The 17,786-nt window shown below is 40.1% G+C and overlaps 1 protein-coding gene across 2 annotated transcripts in view; it reads right to left on the bottom strand.

Annotated features, from left to right (window-relative positions):
• Positions 1–17,786, bottom strand: part of mthfd1l (methylenetetrahydrofolate dehydrogenase (NADP+ dependent) 1 like) — a 64,922-nt gene that overhangs the window by 8,606 nt on the left and 38,530 nt on the right. For both annotated transcript variants that reach the window (XM_052095945.1, XM_052095946.1), the window contains 6 exons: positions 15,281–15,420; positions 14,741–14,782; positions 10,478–10,578; positions 9,960–10,137; positions 9,154–9,261; positions 7,543–7,695 (listed from right to left, as the gene is read on the bottom strand). In XM_052095945.1, coding sequence (XP_051951905.1) covers positions 7,543–7,695; positions 9,154–9,261; positions 9,960–10,137; positions 10,478–10,578; positions 14,741–14,782; positions 15,281–15,420 — 722 coding nt within the window. The remainder of the gene's footprint in view (positions 1–7,542; positions 7,696–9,153; positions 9,262–9,959; positions 10,138–10,477; positions 10,579–14,740; positions 14,783–15,280; positions 15,421–17,786) is intronic.

Here is a 17,786-nt window from a genome sequence, read left to right as displayed (position 1 = left end):
TGCATTGTGACTGAAATGCATTCATGTTTCAGGTTTATTCTTATTCACAAACACAGTCAGCCAAATGTTTGGAATAATGTATAGATTTTGCGCTTATGGAAAGAACAATGAAAAATTACTATTACAATTTGAATTATTTTTCCAGAACTACTTCAAAGAGTTCTCATCAAAATTATCCTCCAAGTGCAGCAATGACAGCTTTGCAGCTCCTTGGCATTCTACCTGTAAGTTTGTCCAGATACTCAGGTGATGTTTCACCCCACACTTCCTGTAGCACTTGCTATAGATGTGGGCATCTTGTTGGGCACTCCACACGTACCTTACAGTCTAGCTGATCCCACAAAAGCTCAATGAGGTTAAGATCCATTACACTCTTTTCCAATGATCTGTTGTCCAATGTCTGTTTCTTTGCCCATTCTAACCTTTTCTTTTTGTTTTCTGTTTCAAAAGTGTTTTTTCTTTGCAATTCTTCCCATAAGACATGCACCCCTGCTTCTTCTCTTTACTGTTGTACATGAAACTGGTGTTGAGAGGGTAGAATTCAATGAAGCTGTAAGCTGAGGACATGTGAGGTGTCAATTTCTCAAACTAGAGACTACAGCTGGCCTTCAACATCTCTTTCTGTCCTTGTTAGAGCCAGTTGTCCTTTGTCTTTGAACACCTTTGTATGAAATCTTTAGTTTAATTTCAAGCATTGTATAGCCTTCATTCTTCAAAACAATGATTGACTGATGAGTTTCTAGAGAAATCAGTTTCACTTTTTATAATTTGTGACCTAATATTGGCCTTAAGACATGCCAGACTGTTGCATACTGTGGCAACAACTGTGTTAAGCTTAATTTAATGAACCAAATAGCTTTAAGTAGTGTCTGATATAATGGCAATTTAGCATGATAACTCCAGGATAAGAATAAAAGTACAGCACCGTGAGCGAGTGTGTTTCCCACTATGACCAAAAGGGTCGAACAGTAATGAAATTTAATGCGGGAGTACAACACAGAGCTGATGCGGATTGATAGAAGCAGAGAGCCCGTCTATGTGTGCAATGGTGCGAGGAACCGGACGATGGGGAAAAAAATATTTCAGTCAAAAGAAGATAAAAAAATGTAATTGTAACCATATCAGATATTAACAATAAAACACAGGAACTCGTTACATGGGCATTTTTTGCCTCCATATTTAGAATTTTTCCCAGTCCCCGTTAATTTCCAACATTATTGGCATTGTATCTTTAGTGTTTTTTAGGTATTTAAAAGTTTTTTTTATACATATGTGGGGATATCTTGTTTACTTGCTACTATATATCAAACTACATTGTGTTAGTGTTTACACAGTTAAAACATTGACTACTTCAAAAACAAGTGAAGTTCCATCAGCTGTAAAACGTTCAGACGGTTCCCATGTACCTGAATGAACGGGTCCTTTCCAGAATAATGAAATTTGCAGAAAATCACAGTATTACAGTACTTGTATAGTGACAGGGCAGAAAGTCTTGGAGAGGCTAGAGAAGAGAGGACACCGGCAGCAGCTAATGCAAGCTGTTGTGCTCATGATGCAGTGCCTTGTGGGCTTCCATCGTGCTGCGCACAGCACGACTTAGTGCATAAACTAGGGATGCACCGAAATGTTGGCCACCTAAAATTTTCGGCTGAAAATTTCATTTTTTTTGTTTTGGCCGAAAGAGAAAAAAGGCCGAAAATATGAGCCGATATATATGTCTCCCCGCCCCTCAGTGCTCAGGTTTCACTCTCGATCGATCTAATCATAATCACGGCGCTGCCAAGCAAAGGCCGATGTCAGCGGTTTGGAAATACTATAAATATTAATAAGCAGTACCGCCGCAACCTATAAGCATACTGCGCAGTCTGCGTAGGGCACCAACTCCCTAGGAGGGCACCATCTTTCCCTAGGAGGGCACCAGAAAGTCCACCGGGTGCCCTTCCTCGCAACTTTTGTTCTTGAAGAGAAACCTGCCACTTTTACTCAAATAGAAAGAAGTCCAATTTGCTATGTGTATAGCAATTACATTAAAATTTGTTTAGCCCTGCAAAACTTTGTTCTTCACTTGAGGCTACATCTGTTGTTTACAGTTTGAGGTTGGGTTTAGTTCTATTACTGTTGTTTTGCACAATAATTTAATATTAAAGTATAAATAAGTTTATATGTTTTACCTGTTGTTATCATTAAAATTACTTTGTAGAATATTTAAACTTTTTGTATTTGCAAGATGCTAGCCTAGAGCTGAGGACCTGAGACAGTCAACCCGCTCATCTTATCAAATGGTTTATTGTGCGTGTTACAGCAGAAATATAGCGTGTGTTGAGGCTTCACGCCACCCACCGCTGTATCCATGTACAACGTTGCTTAGGAGACCTGGCTGGATTCACTCAGCACACCCTGGGATTTGAACTAGCGAACTCCAGGGGTGGTAGCCAGCATCTTTACTACTGAGCTACTGAGCTGAGTAGTTGTAATTTGTTATTTTCCACCTCTGATAATGACCCAGATCTCATTATACAAAAATATAACTTACCTGGAACATTGCCTCACACATAATAATTTCAGGAACAATAAAATTTTAACCAGACAAACTGACAGAACTTTCAAGTAGGTAGGGATGCCACGGTGTCAGTTTTTGACGGTTAGATTACTGTTTAAAAAAAAAAAAAAAAGCATTTAACCGTTTTATGATAATTTGCTTATTATGCAACAGCACATAATAAAAACAAATTTAAAAGTCATATCATATTACAATTTAATGTGTTAGTGGACACGTTTCCAAGAGATATAGTGATGCTAAGTGCAGCCCTACAATAGGAAAACAGATACAGACACAAACAAATAAATAGGGAGGTACACAATGCTCCAAAATGATTCACTTAAAAAGTGCATAACTGTAAGATTATTGTGGTTGCGCAACATGTAGTTCACGGCATCCAACAGTTTTTTCTTCTGCAACAGTTCATTAAAGCTGTCAGACACACCACCATAAAGAACCACAACTTTAAATAATGAGGATGATTTATGACGTGACTTTTCAAATTTTACCATGTTGAAAGTAACTACACACAAATGCACCACATACTGTCAGCATGCTTAAGGCCAAAGTATAAATTGTTGTCCGCATTACTGATTGCTCTATGCATCAATCATGATTTTTCTTTGCTTTAAATAGTACTCTGGATATGTCAACTAAAAACAGATTCTCTCGCCTTTGACTATGCTAAAAGAGAATCACAAAGTAGTCTGTGCACATGCGTAGAAATTTAGAGTATACTTTGATGAAAGGCAATGCAGTCAACCGGGCCTGATCCGATATGCAGAAAAACTAAGTATACCCCGGCCTTTAAACTTTCCAAAAATTATGAGGGTTGCTATCATTAATGAGGAGCTTGTTGGACCTTTTTGGGTTGCAGATGGACAAAAAAATAAATAAAAAAACATCAACTCTAAAAACTACTACCAGTTTCTGGAAGACACTTTCTTTGGTACAAAATGAATTCAAGAGTATTCAAGACTACTATGATCTTCATGCAAAATAAGGCTCATATACATTCATCTAGGTACTCCACTGCTTGACTACACAGAAAAGGATTGAAAGGTGACTAATGGTGTGTTCACACTTGTAGTTCGGATCTCATACTCTGTAGTTAGCGTTCATACTAGCATTTTTAAAACCGAACCCATAGATACAAAAGGATAAGGTCACAACCTGATTGGACAGCTTTTATCACATAAATTATGCGACAGAATTTGCCTAACACCCAAAACAATGCTGGCTGCTGGGCTAAATGTTCTCGTCGGACCCACTTTCCCTTAACCTATCACTGAACATTTTGAACATGTTTTTTTCCAGTATACTGGAAATATGCTCGGACCAAATTTTAATAAAGAACTTTACCTCCTCATTGCTTCATGTTTGCCCTCTGCTCAATTAGTTTTGTGTACACCACTCTTACCGCTCTATGATATCAAATCACATGATTTTTAGGGTTGCATTTTGTGACATCACATCTTGTTATTGTTCCGTTTAGACGTCTTTGGTCCATGCTGCGCTCCTATAAGTCAAACCACACCAGAGTTCGTTTGAAGTCGGAACGAGAACCACTATTCAGGAGGTCTTGGTCTGCTTGTTTGATGCGCATCAAGGTCCAGATGGCCAAATGAACCGCACTAACATGGCAATTGCCATGTTGAGTTAATTTTAATCGAACCCAAACCTGCCAAATGTGAACACACCCTTAATAATGACTGGTCCCATTCCTCATCTGAACTTAACCCAACTGAGAAGTTGTGGGCCCTTCTAAAATGCAAGATTTACAGTGAGGCAAAACATTCCACATCTTTGAATGACATCTAGGAAGATGTGGTGGCTGCTGAACACATAAAAAAAAAAATGACAGAATTTATTAATTTTGATTCATGAAAGTTGTTTGTGTGAGGTGTGATTTATTGACCATTGAATATCTTGAAATGACCCAAAATGTTACATGTTATTTTAGTTATTTACTAAAACATACTTTTAAAATGTAACATTTTAAGGTTAGTGGAGAGAAAAATAAAGTGTTACCTAGTTGCCTACTAATTACACACTTATATTTGAGAAAATCGCTGTAACCTCCGTGAGAAACACAACTCTCCCTTTTTCTTTGTTAAATATTAAGTTAAGGTACAAAACATTGTGTCTGTTCAACAGTAAACTCAAAAATAGAAACACTAACTGCCTAATAATTCTGCATGAAGAGCATGACTTCCTTCTGCATTTTTAACATCCGTCATCTTTAGAAACCCTCAGACCTTCAAATGCACCCAAACAGCCGATTTAAGATGCTTTTTTGGCAGATAGGAATCTGGTAGACAGAATTCCACTTATTTTAGTTTGTGTGTAGCTCCAATTTCATGTGAAATTAAAGTTTGTTCAGTCCACGATACCTGGCCGAGCAACACTCGGACACCCTCCGTAACCATAGTAACAGCTCCATTAATCCACTGAGGCACAAATTTAGGCTTACACGGAAAAACTCTATAATATTTATATACTTTAAACATAATATTTTTGCCACATGTAAATAAAAACATTTAACTTTTTTTAACCCTAGATTCTAAAGTATGGACCCTTTTCACATATCAACGTTTGCGAAGCGGAAGTCATCATGGTTGGGGAAACGCAACTATGGCTGCTGCTGAGGTGTATGTGGAGCGGAGGGGGGCGGGGCCGGGTCAGAATATCGGCCTGATGGGGAGCGCGAGGGATAAAGGCGGCCGGTGATGATGGTTCAAGAGAGAGAGAGAGGAGAGAGAGAAAAAGCTCACTCACCGGTTCTCTGATGTACCGTCACGTGATCCTCGAACACTCCTCCACACTCAGGCGGACGACAGCCGCTCCAACCCCGGGCGAACCGGAGTGAAACCTTCGACCCCCAGCGGGCAGAACGCCCCTCCACTTTTCTGGCAGCAAATGGGGACACTCCTCCGCCCCTGGCAGCGGCTCTACCGCTCCGGGCGGTCGGAGAGTTCTTCCCTCCTCCCCTCGCGGACGGCGGTCTCCCTCGACCCCTCCGCGTCTCTGGGGATGGCAGGGCACTCCTCCGCCCCCGGCAGCGGCTCCCTCGCTCCAGGCGGTCAGGGGATCCAGTCCCCACTTGCCCCGCGGACGGCGGCCGTTCCCCGCATCCAGGTGGTCGGGCTACTCCGTCACCCGGCAGATGGCAGCGGCGCTCCCCTGGGTGGACGGCAGTGTCGAGGACTCTGTAAAGGGCATCCCTCATCCTTCCCGGGTTTCGGCACCCATGTAACACAGTTAAAGGATGGGCAAGGAGGAGGCGAGAACCGGCTTGTCAATATAAATCATAATTTAATGAAACTCTAAACCAAAAGCACAAACATAAACACACACATGACGGACATGCCCGTAATTCTCTCTCTCTCGAACCATCGTCACCGGCCGCCTTTATCCCTCGCGCACCCCATCAGGCCGATTGGGGACCGGGCGCACGATATTCCGACCCGGCCCCGCCCCCCTCCGCTCCACACTGTATGTGTTTTCACAGTCCTTAAAAGTTTGCCTGAATTTACGTTTGGAGTCATGAATCGCCATCAATGGCTAAATCTAAACTCAACAAAGATTACAAGTTGTTTTTAAAGGGTTATCTGCACAAAAACGAAGGTAAATCAATAGAAATACATTATTATTGAGAGGTTGTGCATTAAATCAGCAGGCACATTAAGTATTAAAGGAACAATCTACAAATCTGTCGCCATAAATTGCAAAAATGAGCACAGTTAACAAATCCGTGAGTTGCAATTGGTGAAACTAATACCTTAAATGGGTGACGCACGATGTGAAGGAGTGGAGAGACCCATGTCCTGTTCCATCCAACTTCTAACGCTGTCACACATCGACTCCCAGATTTCAAAGCATTTCACAATTTCACCAAGTCCTTATTTTGAAAATACTGTCCACAGATGAAAGTGCTTCCTCATTTAATAACGAAGCATTTAATTGCCTGAACCCACCGTGCTCGTAAAGTTCAGCATCTTTTGGAAATTCATGGAAATACAAATTCAGACATTATTTTCTTTTAGAATTTGTGCAAATAGGAACACTGTAGGGGCACTAGTTATTACTGTCCTTCCTGATCGCGCCCTAGTTTACCCAACTATGATAATTTTCGCGGAAGTGTGAAAAGGGTCCATTACGGCTAAAATTAACTATGACATTTTTAAAATCGCGGTTAATATCGAAACCGTATAATTTACGTCAGCCCTAAATGTAGGCAAATGTCAAGATTTAAAGCATTTAATTTATAGCTTGTAATGTCTAGTTTTTAAAACATTGGGTGAAGTAGGATGAAAATAAAGATACAAACATATGATCAGGACTCTGGCTATGTCTGATTGGAATGGTGGTTCCTAAGGTGAACCAGATGGGTTTAGGATGAAATAAGATAAACACTGGGAAACCTAGGAATGGATAAACTGATCTTAATGAAAACCACAAATGTGCGCACACACATCCACAAGCATGGGTCACAGCATTCAAAACAAAGCTTTGACCCTATCACGCACAATGAAAAAGCACACATGCTAAGGGCTGTTTTCACAGTACTTAACCAAACTGTCTCACAAGTTTCCTCATGAACCCTAACTGAGGTCTAAGCTTTTCATTAATAAAACCATCATTGCCCAAACACTGTTAGGAACTCAGACAGATATACTGTATGTGCCTTAGGACAGGCGATATTGGCTGTCGGGAGCAAAAACATGAGGGCAGAGGAATTTGGCCCAAGAGCTGTTTTTAAAGTTCCAACAAGGTCATAGATCATAGGTTCAAACGTAATCCTGGATCCTATTAGTAAATGAAACATTCACTTACTTACCAGTGGAGGAAGTTATAAAAAAAAAGAAAAAGAGGTAGTGGACAGCATGAAAGAGTATAAAGCCAACAATTGTGTCTGTAGGGAGAGAAATAGAGGGGGAAAGAGGAACAAAAAGAATGGAATAAGATGAGAGCTTCTATCAGATTTCAAGGACATTACTCACAGTTCCAACTAAAGGGTAGATAAACCCTGCCCCGATGCTGGCACGGACATCTCTGATGGGCAAGATAAAACCGGTGGGAACGCCCTTTTTCTCAGGCATGTGGGAAAGAGACAGATGTGTCTTGGCCATGCAGATAGGTAGAGCACCAAAACCCTAAAGTACAGACACATTCACATCATCAGCTCTGGGCTGCTGACACCTGTTGCACTTAACGGGTTGGAATTATTTAACCATTTTAAAGGGATAGATCATTTACTCACCCTCATGCCATCCCAGATGTGTATGAATTTCCTTCTTTAGCAGAACACAAACTAAGATTTTTAGAAGAATATCTCAGCTCTGTAGCTCCATAAAATGCAAGTGAATGGTGACCAGAACTTTAAAAAGGTCCAAAAAGCTCATAAAGGCAGTATAAAAGTAATCCAAACTCCAGTGGTTTAATCTATGTCTTCAAACGTGATATAATAGGTGTGGGTGAGAAACAGATCAATATTTCAGTCCTTTTTTACAATAAATCTCCACGTTCACATTATGATGTTTATGCTGCTTGTATCTGCTTTTTGGACCTTCACATTTCTGGCCACCATTCACTTGAATTTTATGGACCTACTGAGCTGAAATATTCTTCTAAAAATCTTAATTTGTGCTCTGTTGAAAAAAGAAAAAGTCATACACATCTGGGATGGCATGAGGGTGAGTAAATAAGAGAATTCTCATTTGGGCGAACTATCCCTTTAATATCAACTACAACAAATCGAAACTAATTTGCTAGCATAAAACATCAGGGGCCGGTTGCATAAACATAGCCATTAACTTAAGACTGCATCTAACAATTAGTTTGACTAGCTAATGACGCCATAGAAAGCCTGTTGCATAAAACAAGCTCACAGTTGTCTTTAGTAAGACAGTCTAATTTGCATTGCATTGTGGGAAATATAAGACACTGAACAGCTTAAAAAAAATGGCCGACAGTGGACGCTCAATACATTTTGTATTCGCTGAGAATATTTGCTTATTAGAGGACTACAATGCTTCAAAATGTATTTTGATGAACACATTTAGTGATTTAACCCAAATAATTAAAAACACAACATTTTGTTACCATTTTTGAAGTCAAAGTCTTCAACCAAGTCTCAACTCAAGCCCCTTTCAGCCCCCACTGGCTCAGCTTACAGTTATTTTCAATGGCAAAATTGAATGTAAACAAAAGTTAGCCTGAGGTGTGCTGTCTTACATTTTGGTCTTTAATTAGACTGATCTAAGTTTTTATGCAACTGACTGAAAAAATTAAGACCAACATTTTAGACGACTAACTAGTAAGACTAGTCTAAAACAGTTTTATGCAACCGGCCCCAGAAGATACTGAAAAAAAATGCCTGTTTAAACAGTGAGCAAATACGCAAATTATCTGAGGATAACAATTTAATCTAATTTCAGACATTAAAACAACAGTACTGTATGTAAATTGCAGTTTATTGTAGAAGAAAGGAGACAAACACATGTTCAGAGTAGTATCACTGTGTTTTACATGCTTATACTATCTGTGTGAATAAAGCCAAACAATACACATGTGTGTATATGTATGTAATGTTCTGTGGGGCCCTTTGTCACCTGTTGATTGTAGTAGTCTATTTTAGCTTGAGCCTCAGGGGAAAGCTCGATGTCATCAGCGCCATAAACCTTCTGAGCAATCGTCCGAATTTTCTCTACAATAGGATCCTATAAAATAAAATAAACAGTACTCGATCATTTCACAGGGTGAAAGGAAGTAATAATTTTTTCATTTCATAGTCAAACTAATAAAGACAAAACTCTAACAAATAAACTTGATCAGCTTTAAAAACCTCCTTATTGGAGGTCATAAAATCCACCCAGCCAGTATTCTGAGTAGATGCATGGGACTCCAATTGTCTAGACCTCTAAAATTATAACGGAGACCAGTCAGAGCCAAGATTACCAAGAAACCACTCCTTTTCATAGCATCACTTAATCAGTCACAACTTCCAAAACTCACTAAGATTAACTCAAACCAGCTGCAGATTTTACACTCTCCCTCCCCTCTTGGCATAGACACACTGGGAGGATTCTGATGTAAGGTTAATGAGCAATTAGCACAGCATGTGTGCACAAGAAAATCCTGTATGTAGATATGATCATGTTAATAGCATCCATCATGTTTTGCCCCAAAACATCTTGGATTCCAAGTAAAAATCAATCCCTAATACAATGTGTTTGCTTTACATTCAATCAGCTTAAAATACAAATGAATGCATAAAAATACATGAATTGTATAAAAGACAATTAACACTGTTCCATCTCAGAGGCATGACCATATTCCTGCACGGGGCTGCTATTTTTACACAGCTGTATATAGCACGTGTATTTAATTTTCCACACATAAGTCAGTATGACCTTACCTGCAGGCTATACAGGAATTGAAAACAGCTCTCTTGAGACGCAACTTCTTTTACAGCATGTGCTAAGTCCACAGAGCCCCGCCCACCTCTTGCCCAATGATGACACGGTACAGCAGCTGAGGCCCCAGAAGCCTTTGCGATGCGACACACCAGGTCGATCTCTGCTTGAGTGTCAGTCCTTCACAGAAAGAGAAAACATAAGCGGTTCTGATATGGCAAACCAAAATCCCAAGCAATACAGACCAATATCACTTACTTAATTTGGTCATTAATCAAAGAGTGGAAACTACATTTCCAAACATACTGGAAAGACACACTTGGGTAGAATTAGGTGCCAATTAGATCAGCAGTTGTGGCTGTTTTTGATTATTGTCCTTTGATTTTTCTTTGGTTTAACTGGTACTCTGATTTATGTGAACCATAGACGTTTTCCACTAATTTAGGGAACCAAAATGTTCATGTTGAAAATGCACATCATGTTGAAGTATCAGGTTGTATGTAGATGGACCAATCCTTACTTGAAGACATTCAGAGCTACAACCACAGGGACCCCAAAAAGATTAGCGTTCTGAATCTGCTTCGCCAGGTTACTGCAGCCCTTCGCAACTAGCTCTAGATTCTAATGACAAAACATCAACATGAATCAAATAAGAAAAATTCCAGTTATACATATACATATATATATATACACACACACACACACACACACACACACACACACACAGTATCTCACAAAAGTGAGTACACTCCTCACATTTTTGTAAATATTATCTATACCTTTTCATGTGACAACACTGAAGAAATGACACTTTGTTATACAAGCTGTACACTCACTACTTTACATTGTAGCAGTGTAAATTTGCTGTCCCCTAAAAATAACTCAACACACAGCCATTAATGTGTAAAATGCTGGCAACAAAAGTGAGTACACCCCTAAGTGAAAATGTCCAAATTGGGCCCAATTAGCCATTTTCCCTCCCCGGTGTCATGTGACTCGTTAGTGTTACAAGGTCTCAGGTGTGAATGGGGAGCAGGTGTGTTAAATTTGAGTGTCATCGCTCTCACACTCCCTCAAACTGGTCACTGGAAGTTCAACATGGCATCTCATGGCAAAGAACTCTCTGAGGATCTGAAAAAAAGAATTGTTGCTCTACATAAAGATGGCCTAGGCTATATGAAGATTGCCAAGACCCTGACACTGAGCTGCAGCACAGTGGCCAAGACCATACAGCGGTTTAACCATACAGGTTCCACTCAGAACATGCCTCGCCATGGTCGACCAAAGAAGTTGAGTGCACATGCTCAGCGTCATATCCAGAGATTGTCTTTGGGAAATAGACGTATGAGTGCTGCCAGCATTGCTGCAGAGGTTGAAGGGTAGGGGGTCAGCCTGTCAGTGCTCAGACCATACGCCACACACTGCATCAAATTAGTCTGCATGGCTGTCGTCCCAGAAGGAAGCCTCTTCTAAAGATGATGCACAAGAAAGCTCGCAAACAGGTTGCTGAAGACAAGCAGACTAAGGACATGGATTACTGGAACCATGTCCTGTGGTCTGATGAGACCAAGATAAACTTATTTGGTTCAGATGGGTTCAAGCGTGTGTGGCGGAAACCAGGTGATGAGTACAAAGACAAGTGTCCACAAAAAATATTGACACTTTGGGCCCAATTTGGACATTTTCACTTAGGGGTGTACTCACTTCTGTTGCAAGTGGTTTAGACATTAATGGCTGTGTGCTGAGTAATTTTGAGGGGACAGCAAATTTACACTGTTATACAAGCTGTACACTCACTACTTTACATTGTAGCAAAGTGTCATTTCTTCAGTGTTGTCACATGAAAAGATATACAAAATATATTTACAAAAATGTGAGGGGTGTACTCACTTTTGTGAGATAATGTATATATACACATAAATACACATGAGTGGTAATCTGAGTTATCGTAGACTTTGTCAGTTCAAACCAGTCTGGCTATTCTCGGTTGACCTCTCAACAAGGCATTTCCATCCACAGAACTGCTGCTCACTGGATGTTTTTTGTTTTTGGCACCATTCAGAGAAAATTCTAGAGACTAGTGCGTGAAAATCCCAGTGGATTAGCTGTATCCGAAATACTCAAACCAGCCCATCTGGCACCAACAATCATGCCATGCTCCAAATCACTGAGATCACATTTTTTCCAATTCAGATGGTTGATGTGAACATTAACTGAAGCTCCTGATTCGTATCTGCATGATTTTATGCACTGCTGCCACATGATTGGCTGATTAGATAATCGCATGGATGATTGATGGTGCCAGATGGGCTGGTTTTGAGTATTTCTGTAACTGTCTCTAGAATTTACTCACAATGGTGCCAAAAACAATAAACATCCTGTGAGCAGCAGTTCTGCAGATCCTTGTCGATGAAAGAGGTCAGAGAATGGCCAGATTGGTTTGAACTGACAAAGTCTACGGTAATGTATGTATGTATGTATGTATGTATATATATATATATATATATATATATATATATATATATATATATATATATAACACATATATACACCCACCCACACACACAATTAAAGGTGACTGAACTAATGTAAATCTAACCACATCCATTAAGCTGTGCACTGATAATGGGATGGATTCGAGGAACAATACAATATACAAATTTTATATTGTTATTGTGAAGTGTATTGAGTCTAGACATGTTGGCATAATGTTGATTGTAAGTATGTAGGTGTCATAACATAGAAGTGTGTCAGCCTTTTTGCCCAAGCATTCTAACTCTGTTAAAACTGAAGTATGCAATTGCTGTACCACTAGGGTCACTAAATAATTTTCAATGACAACAAACAGGTTTCTTTAACACGTCATCTTTTATTAATCAGACAAACCAATGTCCCATCCCTAATTAACACCATTGGTTGAGCCAATGTTGCCATTTCTGGCTGGTCAGGATTCTCTAGGGATGGGTGATACAAATTTTTTTTTTATCCGATACCAAGTACTTTTAGGCCAGTATCGCTTACATCGATACTATTACCGATTCCTCTAATACATTTTGATTTGGATAAAATTAGTAACATAAATTATCACTTAATTTATATTTATAGGCCTAAGCAGAAAATGATTAGGCTGCTTTGTTTACCTTTTATAAAGTATAAGCCAAGTATAAAACCACAAAATTAACCATAGCGATTATTATATGGTTACTATTACTAAAACAAAGTTACAATATGGATACTACAGTAATGCTGTAGCAAAACCAAGGTTAATTGTATCAAAACCTTAGTTACTGCCAAAAAAAACAAAAAACAAGTTTAATATGCTCGTGGTTACAAGTCACAGTTAATACAATATTACTACTGTAAGTCCATGGGTAGTTTTCAGAAGGGTATAATTTTTTGATGAGGATTAAAGATCATTATCAATGTTTGAACAACTCTTGAATTTAAATAAGCCTGTAAAAATGGTCACCAAAGCCCATTATAATACACGTCATGTCTAGGTTTGTCGTTACTTAGTGTGAATAATTCAGGAAAACACTGATCCCTCTTTGAACGAGCACTGTGACTGAAAGGGAGAGCACTGTCTGTCTGCTGGTGTATTTTAGCATTTCTAATTTTTTTTCAAAATGTGCAAAAGAAAAAAAAAAAGAGTTCCATTGCCATGCAACAATTTGCTAATATAATAATTTTTTTCGAAGCTTATGAGATGCATTAATATTCATGTTATCTAAATAATAAGATAACTGGTTAAATATTTTTTTAAAAACGTCAGAATCAATATTTTTATGTGAGGATCGATATTCTTGATACCACATCGGTATGGGAAGTATCGATACTTTAGTATTAATCCACCCATACCTAAATCAGAGGAATGCTCTGATAGTGCCTCAGAGCTAGTGTGCATATATAGGGAAACAAACAAATGGCTTAATTACAGTTGTTTCCGCAAATTAAGCTATGATAGGAGAATGTATTTTATTAATGAAAAAATTACACACTTTAGTTTCAAGTATACTCACATATACAATCAATAGTCAGGTTTCAGAAAAAGGACATTTTAGTGGAAAGAACGAGACAAAGTGAAAACCAATAAATCCTTGGTTGTAATCTTTTACATTCATGGAACTGTTCGTTAGTATCTTTAAAGTTTGTCTCTGAGAAAATCATCCCACCTGAGGAGGTTTCCGGAAGACACTGTGTTCTGTTTTGCAACTAAATTGCTTGTGAAGGAGAACCATTCTCTGAGAATAGAGATCCAAAGCTCAGGGAGACACGCTTTGGTGCCTTCTGCTTCTCATTACAGAACCGCACAATTAGCTTAAGCACTTCAGTTATTTTCTCAGCTGGGTTTGCTTTAGAAAGTCTAATGAGGAGCAGGTACAGCATTTCTTAGACTACAACTCGCATTACACCTCTGTGTCTCTACCTTAAACACAGATAGTATTTACCCTGTAAATTAAATAACAAAAACCACATTAGGGAGCAAGAGGTGAGCTGGGAAATAGGGGTGAGGAGACATGCTCTGGGCCTTTGGAGCCAAGCTGGGGTGGGGCAAATACTCATTAATTTACTCCTCTCCCCTATCTCCTTTAAAACCATCTTTATGTTCATCCTGCCTTTGGGGAGTAACATCGCCACTTATTGATGGAGTAGGATACTACATACAATTTGAAAAAAAGAATAATAATCGCAAAATCTTGCTCTTACTAAACTTAAATTAAATACATTTCTCCACAAAGATATTCCTGTTAAATAAGATTGGGATAAAAAAAAAAATGTTTACCTCATCAATATATTCTTTAGGGAGTGGTACACCAGCTGTAACCTGTAAAAACATGACATCTACTGAATCTATTGCAAATATATACAGTTTCTATTTAAATGAACAGATCAAGCAAAAATTTAAATTATCATAATTTACTCACCTTCATGTTGTTCAAAACTCATGAGATTTAAAATTTGTAATAATCTTTATAGTTTTTTGCAATACAAGTTCATTGTGACGTTCAAGCTCCAAAGTGTAAACAAAATATAAACAAAACAAATCACAATAAAAGTGATTCAACTAGCTCTCTTATTGCTTCAGAAGACTTGGGATATTGCACAAATCGTATAGACTACTTTTATTGTCCTTCTTGGATCTTAACGGCCTGTGGTCACTATGTACATCTGCTATTTGGCAAGAGCTACATAAGAAATTAGAAACTGACAAATGTCTTTGTATTTGACATTTTTGGCTGCATTTTCCTTTATTGCAGCCTTGTATGTAAAGGCACTTGTATGTACAGTATATGCTGGCACATACACACAAACATGTACTTACATTTGGTCCCCCTCCATGCATCTTCAGAGCCCGGACAGTGGCTACAAGCACCACAACATTAGGCCTCAGTCCAGATGTCCGACACTTAATATTGAAGAACTTCTCCATGCCAATGTCAGCACCAAAGCCAGCCTCAGTCACTGAGCAGGGAAGGAGAATATATATATTTTTTTTTAATTCACAAATTTGTTGAGTGACGCTTTTGTAAATAAGCATCTCAAAACCTACTGCTTTATTTTTCTAGAAATGTATGTGAACGTTAACATTGTGCATCAGTTCCTTATTATAATGTTCCAGTAGTGGACAGAGAAATTAGACAGTATGTTAGCTATAGTCACCATTCACTTTCATTGTACAAAAACATTAAGTATCCATCCATCCATCCATCCATCTTCAACCGCTTATCCGAAGTCGGGTCGCGGGGGCAGCTGCTCCAGCAGGGGGCCCCTAACTTCCCTATCCCGAGCCACATTAACCAGCTCTGACTGGGGGACCCCGAGGCGTTCCCAGGCCAGTGTGGAGATGTAATCTCTCCACCTAGTCCTGGGTCTTCCCCGAGGCCTCCTCCCAACTGGACGTGCCTGAAACACCTCCCTAGGGAGGCGGCCAGGGGGCATCCTTACCAGATGCCCAAACCACCTCAACTGGCTCCTTTCGACGCAAAGGAGCAGCGGCTCTACTCCGAGCTCCCCACGGATGACTGAGCTCCTCACCCTATCTCTAAGGGAGAAGCCCGCCACCTTTCTGAGGAAGCCCATTTCGGCCGCTTGTACTCGCGACCTAGTTCTTTCGGTCATGACCCAACCTTCATGACCATAGGTGAGAGTAGGAACAAAAATTGACCGGTAGATCGAGAGCTTTGCCTTCGGCTCAGCTCCTCTTTCCGTACTAACGGTGCGATAGAGCGAGTGCAATACCGCCCCGCTGCCCCGATTCTCCGGCCAACCTCCCGCTCCATTGTCCCCTCACTCGTGAACAAGACCCCGAGGTACTTGAACTCCTTCACTTGGGGCAAAACCTCATTCCCTACCTGGAGTACGCACTCCATCGGTTTCCTGCTGAGAACCATGGCCTCAGATTTAGAGGTGCTAATCCTCATCCCAGCTGCTTCACACGACTGCCAAGCGATCCAGTGAGAGCTGAAGGTCACGGACCAATGATGACATGAAGACAACATCATCTGCAGCAGCGATGAGATCCCCAGCCCACCGAACCGCACACCTTCCCCACCCCGACTACGCCTCGATATCCTGTCCATGAATATCACAAACAGGATTGGTGACAAAGCGCAGCCTTGGCGGAGACCAACCCCACATGGAATGAACTCGACTTCGTGCGAGGACCCGGACACAGCTCTCGCTTTGGACGTACAGGGATTGGATCGCCATAAGAAGGGACCCCCCCACCCCGTACTCCCGCAGCACCTCCCACAGTCTCTCCCGGGGGACCCGGTCATACGCCTTCTCCAGATCCACAAAACACATGTAGAACTGATGGGCATACTCCCAGGCCCCCTCCAGGATCCTTGCGAGAGTAAAGATCTGGTCCGTCGTTCCACGGCCAGGACGAAAACATTAAGTAATGAAAGTAAATTGTGACAGAGGCTGTCGGTCCCAAACATTCTGCCTAACATCTCCATTCATGTTCCAAGCAAGAAAGTCAGTCATACAGGGTTGAAACAACATGAAGAGTAATTGAAATAGTTTTCATTTTTGGGTGAACCATCTTTAAGAATGATAATTTTTAATAGATCAGAGGGGTCAACCCTATTTACTGTAAATGCTCACTTACCTGCTTTCACATATTTACACAAAAAAGCTGCTTCTACAATGCCACTGTAATTTAATTGCCCCTGTATTAAATAATGTTATTGGCATTCATTTATAATAAGGATACAAGTCGTTCCATGTATGTGCAAACTTAACTCCAGCATTTTTGCTATCAAGAGTCTGTGATCAATGGAATATTTCAGTGGAATTCTGAATAGAGAACAAAAGATGAGTGCTAGAATTTTTTTTAGTTTTCAGCTCCACTATATTTTTGCAACAGTGAATACATATTTTTCTTTCCCCAGCAAGCCACATTTGTTTGTTTTCTGTGTGAGAGACATCTACTGTTTGTGTTTGAACTGGCCAGCATAAAAATGTGTATGTGCCATTGAACAGCATGTATGTGTGGAGTATTTTCACATATCCACTTTTCCCAGAACCCAGAGTTTCCTGTGCTACTTCCCAGGCTTTTGGAGCAGGAGGGAATGGGAAGGGTAATGTTGTTATTTCCACCAAAGTGGTCTGGCATATTTTTCATGTGTGTGGGTGTGTGTGTGTGTGTGTGTGTGTGTGTGTGTGGTGGTCTGGCATTCAGAACGGAGGTAACCCCCCAGAGTAAGTCATCAGGTTCTGGCCACTTACTACCTTAGTTACTTTGGTAACTTTCATAGCCTAGGAGGTAAAGAACATAAATGTCCATAAAATAACTTATGAGGAGCAATGGGTGAGAGAGAGAG

The sequence above is a fragment of the Xyrauchen texanus genome, chromosome 28 (assembly GCF_025860055.1).
Source record: "Xyrauchen texanus isolate HMW12.3.18 chromosome 28, RBS_HiC_50CHRs, whole genome shotgun sequence".
NCBI classification, from domain to species: domain Eukaryota; kingdom Metazoa; phylum Chordata; class Actinopteri; order Cypriniformes; family Catostomidae; genus Xyrauchen; species Xyrauchen texanus.
The sequence above is the reverse complement of the archived record's forward strand: the minus strand, read 5'-3'. Positions and strand labels throughout refer to the sequence as shown.